General features: G+C 44.3%; 1 protein-coding gene across 1 annotated transcript in view; it reads left to right on the forward strand.

Moving 5' to 3' along the window:
* The window catches only part of LOC122220268 (protein POLR1D-like), a 47,770-nt gene that overhangs the window by 15,160 nt on the left and 11,745 nt on the right, over positions 1–20,865 (forward strand). Inside the window, exon 2 of the mRNA XM_042939608.1 lies at positions 13,093–13,167. Coding sequence (XP_042795542.1) covers positions 13,093–13,167 — 75 coding nt within the window. The remainder of the gene's footprint in view (positions 1–13,092; positions 13,168–20,865) is intronic.

The raw sequence follows: 20,865 nt of genomic DNA on the forward strand, positions 1-20,865 counted from the left end.
ATCTCACAGCCTCGTGGGTTCGAGCCCCCACCTTGGGCTCTGCCTGGGCAGTGCAGATCCTGCTTGGGATTCTTTGTCTCCCTCTCGCTCTCTCTCTGCCCCTCCCCGGCTCGTGCTGTCTGTCTCTCCATCCCGGTTTCTCTCCTTCCATATTATAGTAAAAAGAGCCCTGTAAATACTTGGAATTGAGGCCTCTCCGGAAATGCTGTTGAGGAATCGATATAGGAGTTTAGCATACGGTCCACTTCCTATCAAGCAAATGCTAAGGGAGAATTGTGAACTTGGGGCTTTGATTGCGTCAAGTGAGATGTGAAATTCCGGTTCTGAGCTTTTCTACTGAAAACACAGTGCCCTTTTCTACAAGCCCACGAGTACATCAGACATCGGGAACGGGCCAGATTATGCTGCTTGGGTAATCGGCACGTTAATATCTCTCAGGATTGCGCCCCTCCATCTCCGTTGGATACCTATTCCATTTTTAACACAGTCCTAACCTCTTCATTAGCCCCGCGTCATCCGGTTAAACCACAGCTGTTTCTCCGTCCTGAAGGGTGGATTGTATTTCAGTCACAGACACAGTGACTCTCGTAGGTGCAGCTCCGTAAAAGCACGGCAGCGGTAACGGGACAGGCCAAGTCCGCTTTTCAGTTTTTTGACATCTAGCAGAATGCATCGTGAAACACTTCCTCCAGACCGTGCTTTCCTATTTCCCTTTGCATTGCACCAGGACCCGGCAGCTCCTGGCAGCCACAAGGGAAGCCTCTCTGGGGGCTTTAGAAGGACACGTAAGACCTTGTTTGCACAGTTGCGCCGTTTGGACCGACTTGTTTGGGTGAGCCATCGAGGTTGAGTACCTTGAACCTCTTACAAAGGTTTACCTCAGAGGGACGCCACTCCCAAGGGTAGGTTCGCGTGTGTGCCCACCTGCTTAATTAGTTCCTTTTCACCGCTACCTTAGTCCGGAATTTTTCCCCCCAATGCACTCGTATGCAGAGTAACCAAGGATTTTTTCAATTGGAGCGTGGGCTGGAAGATGGCCTTGTTCTACTTCGATTCATTGTCACATTAGTTGGCACCTGAAAGGCAGCCTGAAACTTGAAACGCTGGAGGGTTTATAGAGTCCGGGACGTACTGCTTGGTTTCAGTGAATTATTTTTATGTGAGATTCTTGTACTTAATTACTGATGTAGAAAATGCTGTCTGTGTGTAGACATACACAGGAACTCTGTGCCAGTTTTGTAGGGGAAACTGCTACATCTCTCAAAGCACTCTTTGATACCCAGTGCGAAAGCCAAGGGAACATGGGGCGGTCAAGATGAGGCCCGGGGCTGGCAGTGCACGCGGCCTGAGGAAAGCACGCCTCGCCCGGGGGTTCCCCTCTCTTCAACGCGCCCTCCATCTTCTCGGGCCTCTCTAGGCCTGACTCTGCCTTGCGCTGAGCGCCCCGGGGTGGTCACTGAGCCTGTGTCGATGGCTGTGAAGCATAGGCTTTCTCCTCCTCTCACCTCCTGGTGCATCGCTGGACTTCTAAGAATTAGACGTCTCCGTATGTCTTCTTCCCGTTCAGTTCCTAAAAAGCGCCTGATTCCCTGGATGAAAGGTCAGTTTTTTATCGTGAGATGGCTGCTCCAGGAGAAGAGTTTCTAAGGTGGGTTTTCAAAGGAAAGCACCTTTTTAAAGAGCATGAAACGACCAGGAAGTCCTACACATTCTGGAACTTTCTGTCTTCATGTTTTTCTGTTCCTTGGCTCTTGGCCCGTAAGTATGCTTCCTAATCCTAGAAGGGGGCAGTTTACTGCGGCCTTGACACCCCTGAGGGAAGTAGCTTCCGCGGGCTGACCAGACTTTCTGCTGACTAGGCCGTCCTCGGGGCTGAGATCCAGGGGCTCAGAAGCCTTGTGCAGGACAGTCTGCAGAGAACTGCAGGTCGCTTGTGTTGCAGCGGAGCTCCCTGGATTCAGACAGTGATTTACAGACCACGCTCTTGGTGAGGTGGCTTTTCTGGAATGCCGTGTATTATCAAAGGTCGGCGTGCCTAACGCCAGCCCTCCCTGAAGAAAGCTATGCAGACAGACTTTAGAGGCTTTATGCTGTGATTTTTTCCTTTGTACACTGTTGTGATTTTTTTTTTCTTTTTTGCATTTTGAATGGCTGTTTGATGAGAGTGAGTTTTATTTTATATTTCGGCTTCTGTAGCGTTCTGCCAGGTTTTCCTTTCCTTTACCAAATTTAAGCAGCTGCCATATTAGCTTTTCTTGGCTCTCTCATTGGCTTCCTTCTATAGCCATCTTTCTAGACGTTAAGCACTTTTTTTCCTTGCAGTTTTCCTTTGGTCAGTTTTGTTCTTCAATGCATCCGTTCTCTTAAGGAGATAACAAAATGCTTTCATTGATTGAGATTGCTCACAAATAACTTTGACTTGAGATTCTCTGTCTGGGTTTATTTCTCGCTAGTAATATTTCAGGAGAGCATGCATGTATCTTTGAACTTAACCTTTGCCCCATCAAAGAGATATGCTGCCGTTCCTGGAATGGTAGAATTCATGGGCTTTTTTCTTTAGAGTTTATTCCTTTCTAAGTTCATCCTCGTACAGAGCGTACGAGAAGGTTGACACCGACCCGTTCATCATTTTAGTATCTTACTGGGAAATATTTTACCGGGGGTGTCCCCACCCCCACCCCCACAAAGTTTTTTTAGTAAGAGATGCTTTTCTTCGTAGTATATAAAATTTACCAGGGCTTATGTAATCAGATCTCACAGTAGAAACTGAAAATGGACCCCTGTATTTTCTGCAGGTGGCTCCTGCATCAGGATTGAAGAATAAATATGGTAAAAGATACTTAACTACTTTGAAAATGAGGTCATGTCATTTTGAAGCCATTCCTGTGATGAGGTGTCTTATGAACTGAGCCATAAGGCTTCCCTCTAAGAGTCAGCCCACATATTCCCTATTAACTGAAGCGGTCATCTCTCTATAATAACTACCCACCCTCAGAAGTCAACTATAATGGGAGCTGTGGAGATTGGAGAATATCAAAGTCCAGGTGAAGGGCCCGGCGTGTTACCTTCACCACAACAGTTCTTGTCAGAAGTACAAATCAATACAGTAAAATGTTGCTGTCTTCCCTCAAATGCCTCTCTCTCACTAGACTGAGCTTCTCGAGGGTTGGGAACACACCTTCAAGTACAGTGATGTAAGGGTTAACCAAGATCTTGGGCCCCAGAGTTCACCCCCCAGCCCCATCCTTTACTGGCTTTTGTGGCTTTTTTCCTTATTTTCTCCTTACCTCTCGATCAGTAAACCAGTAGTTACACAGTGGGGTTGTGAGGCTTAGGCGTAAGATACGTGGCGTAAGATACGTGGCATGTAGCCACTGTTGCCATTAGCTTTCATCACCCCCCCAGAGGTGCATATTACATGCTAAATTATATCAACGTGCGAAGGAGGCTTGCCTTGAACCTGGGCAGGAAGACAGCCCCATAGATCACAGGCACACACAGGCCCCGCCGTCACTAGGTGTGTGAATCGCACTCAGCGCAATTCGTAACCCGAGAAACACCCCCCCCCCCGCCTCGTGTTCTGAGCTGTATCGTCGAATGAAAGGAAACTGTTGAATACGTGGAAATCCGCGGGTCGCACCGCTGTTGACTCTGAAGCAGAACCTGCTTTCGCCTACAGGAGGGATTTGAGCTACGGAGGTGGTTGGACAGAAAAGACGTGTGAACCTGTCGAACCTTCTCGCCACAAAAGCAGCAGATTATACCGTAAGAAAATACTGTTCCCTCGTCGCGCCGAGCTTCCATTTTCCCGCTTGTCTGAGGGTTTCAGTGCATGGGTCTGCAGGTTCTCGTGACTCAGCATAGTACTAGGCTCGGGGTAGATGTGGGGGCTGAATAACATCGGGAATTTAAGTCATAATACTTGGCACATATGTAAATGTGCAGGTGGATACAGAGCGTATGAGAAGGTTGACACCGACTCGTTCATCATTTTAGTATTTTACCGGGAAATTTTACAGCATCCCAAACTTAGGTTTTCAGTTTTTGACATTTAAGGTAATTAACCTTTTGGCAGATATATTAAAATTTTACCCACATTCAATGCAGCTATGTATTTTTTAATACTTTAGATTACTAGAACATAATAGAATCTAATTTATATTCAGAGAACACAATTCATGTAAAAATCTGGATTTTACCAGTAGAGTGATTTTGCCAAAATCAAGGCGAGAAAATACATTTTAGACTATAAATACATAATGTATGAATGATGTGTGTCTTTATTTCTGTACCCAGCCAAATATTACCAACTCATAAACAGAAGTATCAATGTGTGCAGTAAGTTAATACTGTCATCTCTGGTATTTTGCCTTCAGTCATTTAAAAAAATAGCTTTGCGCATTTTTAAAATTGTTTTATTATAATGAAGGTGTATTTATCACAGGAGGAATGAACATATGTTATTGAATGGTTTTTAGTTTATTTTATAACCTGTAAATATTTAGGAGTGTCGTCTGTGCGACTTTATCTGTCCCTCGGTGGGCCTCAGAGAAAGGAGTGGGAACACCCATTGCTATGGAGCAAGCAGGCAGATCAGGAAAGTCTTGCAGAGAAGGTAACATGCGATCTGAATGGTGACCAGGATGTGTCCGGAGTGCAGAACAGAACAGTTCGGACGGGGAGCGTGGCCCGAGCAAAGCCGTACCGTGCCCGTAACGGCAGATAGAGTGCTGCAGTTGGGCTGGCCGTGTGGGGCACGGGACGTCTGGTGAGGCCTCGCAGGGACGGTCCAGTACCCCCCCCCCCCGCCCCCCACCGCGACATCCCAGGATCGCAGTGTCAGCGTGCTCAGACTCCAACCCTGAGGACTTTTATTTCAAAGCGCAGTCGGCGTCTCCACTAAGCGATGGGGTTTAGAGAGCGGTAACAGACAAATGAAACGGGCTTTTCCCGTTCTCCAAAGGACGCAAAAGAATGGCATCAGAAGCCAAACAAAGGTCATTCGTTTCTGGTGGCACACAAAGGGCAAAGTGTTTTCTAGAAGTGACCGCTGGCTGAGACTTTCAGGCAGCCCCAGAGGGGGGGAAGACCTCCATCCTGGTGGGAAAAATTCCAGCCGTGCCACATTCTGACAGCTGCCTCTGCGTCCCCAGTCCTTGGCTGTGGTTTCCCACTCGGACCTGATACACGACGCCACCCAGGCTGTGGCGCTTGGGCGCTGCTCTTCACGCCCGGCCCCCGCGGGACGCGGCCCAAGGTGGCCGCCAGTTCCTTTCATCACGTTTCTTTGCTCCGTGACGCACGGTCTCACTGCTGTCTTCACCGTCCTTGTCCCGCCGCTTCTGCCTCCCCCGTCACCTCCTCTTCCTGCTACCGATACAGCGTTTTTACTGGTAAATCCTTGCATTGTTGTCCTGTCCCACTCACACCCAGAACCCATTCTTTCCCCAGAACTAACTGAGTACCCACCATGTGCCAGACAGACATGGGGGAAACTGGGATGACAAAAGACAAGTTCCCTGACCTCTAGGAGTTTAGTCAAGCAAAAAGCACCTCTCCTATGTCTTGTGCTTCTCATCGGAACACTTGGAACCAAATAAACTACTTTATCCTCATGGCAACCTTGTGGGGTTACAATCATCAAAGTAAAAAGCAATCCACATCTTTGATTTTTCCCAGCGTTGCTTGACCTACCACTTTCTTATTTTTTGGCCCATGTTGCCATGAAATCACCAAGTTTCATTAATCCTGCATTCAAATTCATGCTCCCCCATTGACCTTTGGTATTTTATCGGCATAAGGGTTTTTGGTGTTGTTTTTTTTTTTAATGTCTGTTTATTTTTGAGCGACAGAAAGACACAACGTGAGCAGGGAAAGGGCAGAGAGAGAGGGAGACACAGAATCCCAAGCAGGCTCCAGGCTCCGAGCTGTCGGCACAGAGCCGGACGCGGGGCTCGAACTCACAAACCGTGAGATCGTGACCTGAGCCGAAGTCGGAAGCTCAACCGACTGAGCCACCCAGGCGCCCCAGACATAAGTTGTTTTTAAAAATTAAGCAGCTTTTCTCAGAACTCTCCCTGTTATATTGTAAATAAAGATATATTGAGGTTCCTTCCCCACATTCCCCTAAGTAATTTTTATTTCTGATGTACACATACAGATGTTTATTTGATATACAGTCCCTCATATAAGCCTCTACAGGGAAGGGCCTTGATCACTGTATAAATCATCTCACAGAGCATGTACTCAATAGAGGTTGGCCACATTTAACATAATCTACAGAATTAACTTCCTCAGCCTCCATCTTTTGTCTACCAACAATTCTTTTCATTTCCCCAGATGATCTCAACGTTCCTATTGAGTTTTATCTTCAAAAACCTTCTCCACAGTTTGAATTTTCTTACCTTTCTTGACAGCTGATAGGGGAACCCGCCCAATGTGGTTTTCTGAGATTAAATGAGTTTGGCCTGAATTTCTTCCTCTATATCTATAATCAAATCACTGAATAATACAGAACCCCCAGTTCTTCCTCTGGCTTCTGCCAATCCACATGGTCACTCAACTAACTGCTAATTACTGCTGACTGATCATGAGCCTGTAGACCGCTGTTTGCACATGTCCAGCAGTGATCCGAGTCCTCTGTCTCTGGTTTTGTTTTTTTGTTTTTGTTTTTATCAGAATGTTCTATGGTCTGACATCAAATCCTTCCTGAAGATTCAGTAAATTGTTCCGTTTCTTTCTTCAAAACTTACCACTCCGTGGGAAGACCTTGAGATTGCTATGGTCGAGTTCCTTTTGAGTTTTACCCAGCACCCTGAGCATGAACTGGGGGCCTTCAGCAGTGATAATTAGCTGGGCCTGTCAGGTGTGTGTTAGTCACCGGCGGCCAGGGGCGGTTCACTCGTTTGTGCCAGTTTCCTAAATGCGTGTGTTTATCGTACAGTCATGCCTGTTTGAACACAAGACCTTCGGGTAGTCCTCCACGACGTAATTGCCTTTTTCGAACTGCCTTTCCCATCCATCATGCAACAGCTGCTACACGGTTAGTTGATCAAAGGCACCTTTTTCGTGGTTAATCGTTTTTATTGGACTGTAATTGTACATACAGAAAAGTGCACAAATCGTAAGCTTACAGCTTGGTAAACAGTCATAAAGCGAGTGCACCTAGATCACGAAACAACATTAGCAGCACCAAAGAAGCCACCTTATACTCTCCCAGGACTTGTGGAGCTAAAGAAGCCACCCTCGTGAGCTAATCACGTCCTGGTCCCATCACACCGGGAATCAGGGTATCAGGGTATGAATTTGGGGGAACACACATGTTCAGTCTGTAGCACTTTCCTTCAGCATTTCTCCAGACACAGTGTAATGCAGATCCCGAGGCCTGGCTCTGTCTTTTCTTTGAACAATTAATCGATGGTTAGCTTTTCTGATTTTATTCCTCGAAAGATCTCATTTTCTTATGTTCTTACCTACTTTGCCTCTCTGTTTCCTTTCCAAAAAATTTTTTTAATGTTTTCTTTATTTTTGAGAGAGAGAAAGAGAGAGACCAAGTATGAACGGGGAGGGGCAGAGAGGAAGGAGACACAGAATCCAAAGCAGGCTCCAGGCTCTGAGCTGTCAGCACAGAGGCGGACGTCGGGCTCGAACTCACAAACCGTGAGATCATGACCTGAGCCGAAGTCAGACGTTGGACTGAGCCATCCAGGTGCCCCAGTGTCCCTCAATTTCTATTGTTTCATTTCAGTTGCCTTGGTTTTCTTGCCACCCTTTCTATAGGGTAGACTTAACTCTCAGATTGATTTATGTGAGGAAAAAGAAACATAGACCCAGATAACTCAAAACTAATTTGTTGACTTTGGGCTTTAAGATGATTTTGCACCAGATTTGCATTCCCGCTTGGGTTTTACTTAAGCTGCTCTTATCATCAGTTTACATTCCTTAAGCATGTACCAGCTGGCTCATGGAATGAATAGGCAGGCCCGAGGAAGCTAAGCTGGGATGGAAAACCGGGTGTAGATGATACCCACGTGGATTGTTGAAAATTGATTTTAGTTTGTTCCCGTGCCCAGAAAACTGTCTGCTTAATGAGCTGGCTTTCTTGGACTTCTTGTTCACGTTGAATTTTATATTCTAATAGAATGAATTTGTCTTACAAAGAAAACTTGGCGATGTTAAGAATCTAAGTATAAAAAGTACCCAGAACTAAACGTGTGTCTGAATAAATTATTTACTTGCTCGGGTTCTCTGTGTACTTAGTTCTGCCATATTCTCCTGCTGTTTGCTTTTCCCGTATTTTAAGGCAGCTTTCACTTACGTGTCATCATCTCATTAAATAACTATCTTGTTTCCTGAGGTTGCTGTTTCATCATCATCTCTGATGATTTAAGCCTCTGTGATCACGTTCAACAGAAGCTGGCTCAACTGTTTCCTTACCCCAGAATTCGTCAGCAAGAGTCTCAGGAAAAACCAAAGGCTACAGTCAGCAGTGAGGCAAACTACCCGACTTCCTAGTCTTTTCCCTTTGAGTTTGAAGATGATGTTGTTATTTCAGGGCAACAGACGTGACTGCTAGGGACTTTTCTTTGCCTATTTGGAAGGAAAGCCCAGGCAGGAGAATTTGGGGGTGGGAGGTAGCACATGCTCAACATTCCTAGGGCGAAATAGTGCGCGGTCCTTCCTTCCTCCGCCTCTGCGGTTCTCCAAGTAAGTGCCCAGGCTCCCCACCCACCTCCCCCAGGATCACTAGCAGGGGCCGTCTCGGGCACGTTAGGCAGCGTGACACTTCCCCCACCTGTAAACTAGTTGCTGTAACTATGTCGTCGTGTTCAGATGGGACAGCACCTGGCCAAAGGCGAAGCTCCACGCCAACGCCAACGTCAGCTGTTGTTAAACCAATTACAGCAAGCTGGCCGCACCCCAGCCCTGGCAGTGGGGTCCCGCCTCCCACGCTGGCTGGGGACTGAGTGTGGCCCACGGGGAATTCCTTCTGCCCCAGCAGCCTTTCTCATGCTTACAGCTGCTTTTCTCTTTGACCGTGGTTGTAAATCAGATCTCCGAGAAATCGGGGCAGATAAAGTTCATGACGGTGCCGGAAATGGTTTTACATGAAGTCAAAACTGTAGAAAAATCAGGGTCCGCCTCTCGAAGGTGCCTAGAATGTGCCCTCGGGATCTCTGCACGGTTCTGGACGGAGTATTGTTTCCCGAACACGTACAGCATCTCAACCGTGTTCTGACCCAGATAGGCTTTTGTGGGTTGGTCCAAGAGAGCCAGGCAAACATTTTAACCTGGGTTTTTTTGGGAAAATGCATTCTCGTTTATTTGCAGCTGATAACACGGTTTGTTCATAATTGGGGAACGGCCCAAACAGGCCTTTTCCCTGAAGATGTTTAACTTTCTGTTGTCAGGAGGAGAGGGCACACACATGGATGGGTCTAAGTATGATGATCAGCTGTTTTTAATTTAGAAACTAGCACACTTGGGGCGCCTGGGTGGCTGAGTCCGCCAGGCCTCCGACTTCCACTCAGGTCATGATCTGGAAACTTGAGAGTTCGAGCGCCTCTCTGCTGTCCGCGTGCAGCTGCTTGGGATTCTCCGTCTTCCTCTCTCTCTGCCCCTCCTGCTTTCGCTCGCGCTCTCTCTCAAAAATAAATATACGTGAAATATACACGTATTTTTATATATCATGTATATAAAGCGTATACGTAATATGTAATACAAAAATGTATTTCAAAAAATAAATATTTTTTAAATATTTTTTTTAAAAAAAATACAGTACCACACTTACCGATGGGAAGGGGCAGGAGGCGTATTTGGAATATTTTTACCTTTTCAGTTTTTAACTTACATATATTAAGGTGAAAAAGGATCTTTGGAGCTAGATAGGATACATTTTTCATGAAATACTGAATGAGACAAAGCCCTCAGATGACATCAATAGGATGTATTATTATTATTATTATTATCATTATTGTTATTATTATTAAAGAGATGGAAGAAGTACTGTGTAGGGGTCAAGGGCAGGCTACCCCAAGATGGGCCACTTTGGCATAAAGATGATCTCAAGTTAAAAGTAATCGAAACCCAGCAGACACAGGAAAAGCTCTCGGACTCCCCTCAACTGCCTAACTCTGGACAAACTGGAAAGGATTTTCCACATCCCTCCTCTCACCTTCCTGCTAATAGCCTTCCTCCCCTTGGTATCCTCAGGCCCTACCCCTCCCATGTGAACTTCATGTTGCCTCACTGTCTTTGAAATTTTATGTCTGTGTGGATTCCCCTTATGTATGCTATTAAATTCAATATTTTTCCTACTAATGTGTCTCGTGTCAATTTGATTCTAAGTCCAGCTAGAAGGACCATAGGGCAGAGGAGGGTCTTCCCCACCGACAGATGCTACGTGGTAATCAGATGCACTTAACTATTCATGACGCCATGAGGCTCAACTGTGAAACACAATCTTGACCGAGCGAGTGAGTCCGGGGGGTGAGAGGGCGCACAAGGTGGTCAGTGTTTCGTTCTTCACGGACCCGGTCAAGTGGGCTCTCGAGGGTGGAGCAGAAAGTGTCGAGCTGCTGAGTTAACTGAAAAGGCAGTTTTTAAAAGCCATCCCTGGGGCGCCTGGGTGGTGCAGTCAGTTAAGCGTCCGACTTCAGCCAGGTCACGATCTCGCGGTCCGTGAGTTCGAGCCCCGCGTCAGGCTCTGGGCTGATGGCTCGGAGCCTGGAGCCTGTTTCCGATTCTGTGTCTCCCTCTCTCTCTGCCCCTCCCCCGTTCATGCTCCGTCTCTCTCTGTCCCAAAAATAAATAAAAAAAAAACGTTGAAAAAAAAAATTTAAAATAAATAAAATAAAAGCCATCCCTATTGGTGAGCGTTTATTAAAAATGTAAATGATACAAAACTAGGTAGATGTGTTTTTTGAAGGTCAAGAGGGTGGCAAAATAGTTTCCCGGCACCCTAAGAGAAATATGGTGATAAATACCAGGATAAACAGAATTTCTTTTTTTTTTAAGGGTCGAAATGGATTTTTTTAGTGGGTGGAGAAGGTTGAGGCAAGAGGGCTGCTGTATTTTAAGTTTTTAAATAATACTTGTTTATTTTAAGCCGTGTGCCTGCTTCGGTAAAATAAGCATCATAAAATATTCACAGAATATTAACACCGTTTGAGGGTTATGTAAAGTACTACAACAGTATGGTTAAGTATTTTTATAGAGAATCAGTGTATAATGACCAGTTTCCAAATTTTGTGATTAGGTGTATAGTTCTGTCTTTGAACTGTATCTGTGTCCAACTTTATCCCTCTCTTTTCTTTCACTTTACTGCTTACATATTGTAAATAATATTAAAGTCAGGGATGATCATCTCCCTATTTTACTACCCATAGCACCTTCTACAGTGTCTTAAGAGTAATGTCTCAACATGAATAGACACTTTTCCAAAGAAGACTCCAGATGGCCAACCGACACAGGGAAAGATGCTGAACATCATTCATCATCAGGGAAACACAAATCGAAACCACAATGAAATACCACCTCATACTGATCTCAGTGGCTAAAATGAACAACTCAAGAAACTACAGACGCTGGCGAGGATGTGGAGAAACGGGAACCCTCTTGTACTGTTGGTGGGAATGCAAACTGGTGCAGCCGCCCTGGAAAACAGTGTGGAGGTTCCTCAAAACACTAACAATAGAATTACCCTACAACCCAGCAATAGCACTGCTAGGAATTTATCCAAGGGATACAGGTGCGCTGATTCTTAGGGGCACACGCACCCCAATGTTGATAGCGGCGCTATCAATAATAGTCAAATTATGGAAAGAGCCCGTGTGCCCATCAACCTGATGAATCGATAAAGAAGATTTGTACGTATATATACAATGGAATACTACTCGGCAATGAGAAAGAATGAAACCCTGCCATTTGCAGCAACGTGGATGGAACTGGAGGGTACTACGCTAAGTGAAATAAGTCAGAGAAAGACGGATACCGTATGTTTTCACTCATATGTGGAACTTGAGAAACTTAACAGAAGACCATGGGGGAAGGGAAGGAAAAAAATTATTTGCAGAGAGGGAGGCGAACCATAAGAGACTCTTAAATACAGAGAACAAACTGAGGGTTGATGGGGGTGGAGGGGCGTGGAGAATGGATGATGGGCATTGAGGAGGGCACTTGTTAGGATGAGCACTGGGCATTGTATGTAAGTGATGTATCACAGGAGTCTACTCCTGAAGCCAAGAGCACACTGTATATACTGTGTGTGAGCCAACTTGACAGTAAATTATATATATATGTATATAATTATAATATATATAATATATTTATATATAAGTTAAAAATAAAAAGAGTAATGTCTCAGAATATGATTGATAAGTATGTTTTCTGGTTTTTTTTTTTCAAAATCTTGCTAAAAGTGCACAAATAATACAGATTCACTCTAGAAAAAATAGAAAATACAGAAAGCAAACAAAAAAAATTAAAATCACCCAGACACTCCTCTTACCATCTTGATAACACCCGTCCAAATGTTTTCCTGGGTAATATATACATGCAAAGAAATCTGAAATAAAAATTATCCAGTATACACTGTACCCATTTTCTTAGGATAAAGTAGAGTTTTTAGGTCAGCAGGTATGTCTTCTTTTGAAGGCTGTTTGTCATGTTGCCAAATTGTCCTAAAGAAGTGTTCTATCAGTTTCAGTCCCCATTAGTCGAGCAAAGAGTACTCCTTTCTCTACTCTCTTACTAACTAATGGGTAGAAATATATTTATCAGAGTTGAGTTCATTAGTATTTCTTAGAATAAGAGTGCATTTGAACATTTTAAATACATATACAGCTTGTCATTTTGTCTTTAATTTTCACTGTGTTTCCCCTTCATATACAAAGTTTCTTTTTAATTTTTACCTGCTCAAAACTGTCAGCCATGTTTTTTTTTTTTTTTTTTAATCTAAAAAAACTTCTCCCCCATTTTGGCATTCTATGTTTCAAAAGCTGTTCTTTCCACAAGATCATATATGTGGAATAAACTGATTTTTAAGAATTCAGTCGTGTGACTACCTCTCAACTCTATTTTTCTCCCCATCAGGAAAGCAATTGAAGAATTGCTTAAAGAGGCAAAACGTGGCAAAACGAGAGCAGAAACGATGGGACCTATGGGTTGGTAAGTTCTTGAGTGATCTTCCTTAAAACAGAACAGTAGCAAAGAGAAAGTCTCGGCTGGAGATGTGGATACGTAAATCTGTAGCCGGTGAAAGGAATGTAAAACTGTGGCTGTAGAGGAAATCCCCCAGAGGCGAGCAGGAGAGTGGGAACCCTGTTGAGGGCCAGCTCTGGGGACTCTGCGACCCTGAGGAAGAGGGCTGGGGGTATGGAGGGAGAGCATCTGTGAAGGCTCCGTCATCCCTTTGGATCCCAAATCCCTGGTGGATATGTAGATCTTCTGCCCAAAGGCGCCATGCGAGAGTAATGTTGTATCAGTGTTCATTGTTTAAGGATCTCTGTTTTGTTTTTTTGTTTCTTTTTATTTATTTTGAGAGAGAGAGCAGGGGAAGAGCAGAGAGAGAGGGAGACAGAATCCCAAGTGGGCTCTGTAGGGCTCAATCCCGTCAGCTGAACCGTGAGATCATGGCCTGGGCTGAAATCAAGAGTGTGACGCTTAACCGACTGAGCCACCCAGGCGCCCCAAGGATCTCTGTTTTAATTCTAGCCCTTGGCAAATTGAAATTTATTTTTTAAATTCTACTCGTAAGTATTTCGACTATGTGACAGTTCGGCTGGGTAGAACTTAAGTTGCCTTTGCAGTTTCCATACAAAATAGAGCTTTAAAACTTAAAGTTTAGAAACAAAAGAGGAATTTACCCTTAAGAATTTAGTCCTAAGCATTTTTAAGCTTCACTTTAGCAATAACATAGGCATTCATGTGTTAAATATGCTGAGTTTAGATCTTTTATCTAGAATTTAAAATCCGCAACAATGGAGGATTGTGGGTGATTAAGAAAAGAGTCGAATCTAAAAATGAGGAGAAAAACTAGGCTTCAGAACACACCTCATTCTGTAGATTTGACTCTTAGAACCATGCACGTGATTTACGTAAAATGTAAAAGTTAAGTAAATAAAGGGAAAAGTCAATCCTTAAAAATCAAGCAAAATAAAACAAATAGACCTAAAAAGCCATTTAGTGAATGACTTAGCCGCACATAAAGGAACTACTGTGCGTGATCTGAAATGTGACTACATTTTGAAAAGAACTACCAGGAAATCTTAAATTGTTTTCCATCATCATGTTGTCAAAAATATGATGATGTTATTCGGAAAATACTATGTAACAGGATAAAGCAAATATTTACCTGCTCTAAATACCAAGATGTCCAGCGTCAAAGGGGTGCAAATGTAAAATCAAAGTAAAAAACCTATAATCCTAAATTCGAATTGGAAATATCAGTACAAAGCCATGCTTTAGAGAGATAACTGACTGCAGATCTGAAGCAGTGTCTGGGCTTCACCAAACTGCAAGTTAGAGGTCACAGTCACCAAGACTGCCCTCCCTTCTTACACCACCTGCAAATTTAGGGAGTTCCCAACGTACCCTCAGCTTCCTTAAGTCACTGATGAGTCCCTACAATTCACAGAAAACTGTGAGACTCACAGTTACGGCTTACTACAGGGAAAGAACACAGATTCAGGTCAGCCAAAGTAAGGGGCATAAAGGGAATTGTCTGAGAGGGTTCCAGACATGAAGCTTCTGTTGTCCTCTCCCCATAGAGTCAGCATTAAGGTGTGACAATATGCATGGCAATATCGTCAGCAGGGAAGCTCACCCAGGCCTCGGTATGCAGAGTTTTTATTGGGATTTCATTACTTAGGCATGATTGATTGCTCGTGTGGTTGGCCTCGGTGTCCAGGGTTAACCAAGACCCCGTGACCCAAAGCTCCCGCCCAAAATCACATGGTTGGGGGTTTTTGGCAGGGCCAGCTTGCGCTCTAAGACCATCAGGCATGGCCTGCCCCATCCTGAGATCCACTGTAGACAAAGACATTTCTGTCCGGTGTGTGACATTACCTCCTAGAACTGAGATCCCCTCCCAGAAGTCCGCCCTCTCTGCGGGCAAGGTTACACCGTTACTACACAGACAGGGAATGTATACGAGGATCCGGAGAATCTTGTCATACGAGAAAGCAAAGAAACACTCGAAGACTACTGTAGTGATGGCCGAAAGACTCAGGAAACAACTTGAAATCCCTCCCGCCAGATGGGGTAATTTGATCACCAAGAAGAATAAAGCTATAAAGACCGAGGTACCTCAACTGTGTTCAGATCCACAAGGCCATAATGATAATCACAACAAGAAACTTAGCGGTCCCGTTTGGAGAATGCTGGGGAACCAAATCATTGTCCATAAAATTGGCAAAGAGAGAGGAAGAATAAAACATTTATCCTGTTCCCTGTACACATTGTGCTGCGGGGTCACCAAATCATTGATGAAAGAAAACTCCCCTGTGGAACTGCAACTATTAAATGTAAAAGGACATCGTGGGGTGCCTGGGTGGTTCAGTCGGGTCGGTTTAGCGACTGACTCTTGATTTCGGCGCAGGTCGTGATCCCACGGTTGGTGAGTTCGAGCCCCTCGTCGGGCTCCACTCTGTGACAGTGCTTGGGATTCTTTCTTCTTTCCCTCCCTCTCTGCCCCTCCTGGACATTCTCTCTCTCTCTCAAAACAAATAAACTTAAAAAAATTTTTTTAATATAAAAGAATGCTAGAATAAGATCACCATTTGAATTCTTAGCAACTCAGTAAGAAGACAAACAATCCAATTTAAAAATAGGCAAAAGATCTGAACAGACACCTCATTGAAAATGATACAGGGTTGGCCAATCAGCATATAAAGAGATGCTCACTGCTTCAGAGGTGTCTCTCCCTCTTTCTTTGCCCCTCCCCCACACACACTCTGTGTCTCTCTCCTTCAAAAATAAACATTTAAAAAAAAGATGCTCAAATCATTAGTTAGGAGGAAAATGCAAATGAAAACATCAGTTAGTTACCACCACTAGGGATGCACTCAGGTATCCAAAATAAAAATTAAAAAAGGCTGACAGTCCCAAATAAAGACGAGGATGTGGCACAACTAAAATGCTCACACACGGTTGGCAGAAATGTAAGATCATACAGCCATTGCGAAACATAGTTGGCAGTTTCTTATAAATACTCGCCACAGAGACTTCTTCTAACCAATTACCAGAGAATTGAAAACTTAGGCACCCACACAAATGCGCACAGTAATGTTTATGGCGCTTTTGTTCATGATGGCTCAAAACTGGAAACAACCGAGGGGCGCCTGGGTGGCTCAGTCGGTTAAGCGTCCAACTTGGGCTCAGGTCGTGATCTCATGGATCGTGAGTTCGAGCCCCGCGTCGGGCTCTGTGCTGACAGCTCGGAGCCTGGAGCCTGCTTCGGATTCTGTGTCTCCCTCTCTCTCTGCGCCCCCCCTGCTCGCGCTCTGTCTCTCTCTGTCTTTCAGAAATGAGTAAACATTTAAAAATAAATAGATGAGTAAATGAAAACTGGAAACAACTGGAATGTCTACTGACTAATGAACGGATAAACAAATCGTGGTTCTAGCCGTACATTCAACACTCCTTGATAATAAAGAGGACGAGAAATAACACACAGCATGGCTGAATCCCAGGAGCCTGCCAAGTGAAGGAAGCCAGACACAAAACCATACACAGTGTAAGATTCCATTGATGTGGCCTTCTAGAAAACCCAGAACGATAGGGACCGAAAACAGATCACTGGTTGCCAGGACATGGGGACAGAAGGAAGGGGTTAAGGGCAGACCTTGGTGGGTGACAGAAACGCGCTACGTCTTGATTGACTTCGTACGTTGGTCAAAACTCTTAACGCTGTTTACTTAAAAGGATAAATTTTATTCTGTGTGCATTCTGTCTCGTAAACCCGATTTTAAAAGAAAAAGAATGGCATCATTTGCAGTCCCTAAGGACGCACTGGACCTAGGCAAAGGTCTCCGGCCGCTACACTGACCAGATGCAGACTTGCTGGGGACCATTCTGGGACGGGTCAGGCGGACCCACACCTGAATTCACGGACCCGTCTTCATGCTGAGAAACGATGCGGAAAACCAGGCCACTACTTAGGAGACATCCTTGTCGAAGAGATCGAATCCCAATCTGATCCCATCTCTGGTCAGAACTACTAGCTTGCACAAAATACAGAGGCCAGAGGAACACATTAACTGACACCTATAGGAATAAAATCACAAAAGTCCAATGTGGGGAATTCTACAGGACAAACAGCCCAATTCCCTGTAACAAAAGACTTGCAGAGAAAAGGAGGGGAATCCTATGAACTAATAGACTTGAGACACGTCAGATAAAATGTATACCTTGTTTGGATCCTTGTCCAAACTAACTATAAAAAGACATTTATGGGGCACCTGGGTGGCTCAATCGGTTGAGCATCTGACTTTGGTTCAGGTCATGATCTCACGGTTCGTGGGTTCGAGCCCCACGTCAGGCTCTGTGCTGACAGCTCAGAGCCTGGAGCTTGCTTTGGATTCTGTCTCTCTCTCTCTCTCTCTGCCCCTCCCCTGCTTGTGTTCTCTCTCTCTCTCTCTCGCTTTCTCTCTCTCTCTCTCTCCGCTTTCTCTCTCTCTCTCTCTCTTAAAAATAAACATTTAAAAATTAAAAAAAAAAGACATTTATGAAACAGTTGGGGTATTTGATGACATTAAGTAATTAATATTGATTTTTTTTTAGGTGTGATAATGGATACTTCATTTTTCAGAAGATACTATCTTTTAGAAATTGATTGTGATGTATTTATGGTTGAAATGATACAAAATGAAGTAATCCAGTGTGAGTCAATCTGTATGTCACATATGGAATCATCTTAGATTCAGTAAAATACCCACTTCCTAGAAGGATAGTTACTCAAGTTGGTGAGATAAAGTGGACAGAAATATTCTGCATGGTTCCTGGCATGGAGCAGTCAGTCAGCGTTATTAGATCTGCTCTTATCTTCTTTCCAGCCCTCTGTCCTTTACAGAGATAAGGTGCCTCTTCTAAAGTGAATCAAATTAGTACCGGTTTTGTTAGGGGCAGGCCACTTTGGTGTTTGGTATAAGGCAGGACTGTGATCAGGTTGACTGTAGCCGCTGGTCCAATCTCATACCTTCAGTGAGAGAATCAGTACGGAGCTAAATCATGAATTCAGATGGCCCGACAAGTGAGTATGAAAGTATCAGTCAGGGCTCTTGCTGTGTTCGCAATGTTCAAGGGCATAAGTTCTTTCTAGGCAGCTCTCCAAATAGAAGTCGTTTATCCTGACAACCTTTCTGCCACTTACTGACTCGGTAGAACTTTCCGATGGTGAGAGAACTGGGTTATCAGTGTCAGCTCCGTTTTCCCTGGAGAGAGTTACCCCACGCGCCGGTCATCTTGACGTTTGTGGGAGGAAGGATGTGCCCATTGGGTGTCACATCGGTTAGGCTGGCAGTTCCCCCAGAGTTGTCAAGGACCCAGGTTCCTTCCAGTTTTCTAAATCTTCCAACCACAGAGTGGGATTCTTTTCCACATGGTCTAGTATTGGCCCACTCCATTTCACTTAGCAGAAAGGAAGGAAGAAGCCACGCCCCCCCCCCCCCCCGCCCCTTTAAGGACACTGCCCAGAAGTTGTGTCCACCATTTCCGCATGTACTCCACTGGCCAGAATTTTGTTCCATGCCTTCACCAACTACAAGGTCAGGAATTCGGTCTTTGTTTTGCTCCAGGTAGTCAGGTGCCAGATAAATATCTGGGGTTCATTTACTCTAGAAAAAAGGAAGAATGGATAGTCGGGGACAGTTGACAGCCTCTTCCCATGAAGGAAGCAGAAGCATGTTGAAAAGGGAGTAAAGGGTGGGAGGCTGGGGCGCCTGGGTGGCTCAGTCGGTTAAGCGTCTGACTTCAGCTCAGGTCATGATCTCATGGTTTGTGGGTTCGAGCCCCGCGTCGGGCTCTGTGCTGACAGCTCGGAGCCTGGAGCCTGCTTCCGATTCTGTGTCTCCATCTCTCTGTCTCTGTCCCTCCTCCACTCACGCCTTCTCTCTCTCTCTCTCTTTCAAAAATAAATAAAGAAATCTTAAAAAAAAAAAGATGGCAGGCAAAGCGAAACATTCCAGACTTGTAAGAGATGGGTCCTGGGAGAATAGGGCTTGAAACTTGTTAAGTTCCCATTAGTCTACAGGACAAGAATTCTTGCTGACATTGCTGACATTTTTTTCAGTTGTCTTAACGGTGATCCTGAGCCATTTTAGTTTTAGGGTCCTTTTATACTCTTAGGAACTATTGAGGACCCCAAAAAATTTTTTTGGTGGATTATATCTATCAATGTTGACTGTATTTGAAGTTTAAATTGAGCAATTTAAAAGGATTTATTTATTCATTTAAAAAATGATTGGGGCGCCTGGGTGGCTCAGTCGGTTAAGCATCTGACTTCAGCTCAGGTCACGATCTCACGGTCCATGAGTTCGAGCCCCGCGTCAGGCTCTGGGCTGATGGCTCAGAGCCTGGAGCCTGCTTCCGATTCTGTGTCTCCTTCTCTCTGACCCTCCCCCGTTCATGCTCTGTCTCTCTCTGTCCCAAAAATAAATAAACGTTAAAAAAATAAAAAATAAAATAAAATAAAAAATGATAAGCCCATTACATGTTAAAAGGAAATAGTATGCCTTTTATAAAAATAACTACGTTTGTGGAAAAAAAATACTGAGTTAGAGTGATATTGTTTAATATTTTTGCAAACCTCCCTCATGTCTGACTTATAAAAGACGCTTGGAAGTTCACGTCTGCTTCTACAACCTGTTGTTTTGCTTGAAGTATTTGAAGAAAATCCAACCTCACACAAATATATGCCCAGAAAAGCAAGAAGTATTTCAATAGCCTTTCCAGAAAATTATGGTATTCTTTAATCCTCCATCAAAATTTTGCAAGTAATCTCAGCGAGTAGTAGATTCTTAACATTCTTTTTAATAACGCAGACTTTTCATATTCTGTCATAATAAAATCGCTTGGTCTCCCTTGCACTTTAACTGGGTCTTCTCCCCATACGTGATTCTGTAACATCCTTCATTAGCCATCTCAAAAATGTTGGCTCATGAGTCATCTTCTAATGACAACACATTATAGAATACTTAAAAAGTACACTTATAAATATCACCACTAATCTCATCAGAGAGTCTTATAACTCTCTGGGAACTATCAAGTTCCCAGTTTTCCAAAAATCTAATTTTCTTTCACTTGAAAACTCCAGTTTTATCATTGGCAATGAAGCCTGCAAGCTATTTTCCTTGAATTGACAGGCTCACTCACCTCTGAATAACCAGCTAGTTCGCACGCAACTCAAACATTCACGTAGGTACTTTTCCTGGAGGCAGCTTCTGGTCCAGCACAGCCTAGCAGCTATGGGCGATGCAGAGAGGTCTGACTGAAGGACAGCCACGACTTGCTTCTCTTCCCTGGTGCTGGCACAGCGAGCATCTTCCCCATCAGGCTCATCCTGGGAGAACACCTGGTTTTCCCTCCGTCTAAAGCGTGTGTGTGTGTGTGTGTGTGTGTGTGTGTGTGTGTGTGTGAATAAAAACTTTTAACCACGAATGCAGTGGTTCCCAAACTCATCTGCACACTTGAAATCATCTGGAAAGCTTCCCAAATTACTCATGTCTGTGTCCCGCCACCAAAAATTATGAGTTTGGGGATGGCCTGAGCCAAAGGGTTTCAGAAAGATGCCCAGGTGATTCTAAAGCGCACACAAACTTGAAAACCACTCTACCAGTCCCTATTTATTAAAAAGAACGGAACCCTCCT

This window comes from Panthera leo, chromosome A1, assembly GCF_018350215.1.
Source record: "Panthera leo isolate Ple1 chromosome A1, P.leo_Ple1_pat1.1, whole genome shotgun sequence".
NCBI classification, from domain to species: Eukaryota; Metazoa; Chordata; class Mammalia; order Carnivora; family Felidae; genus Panthera; species Panthera leo.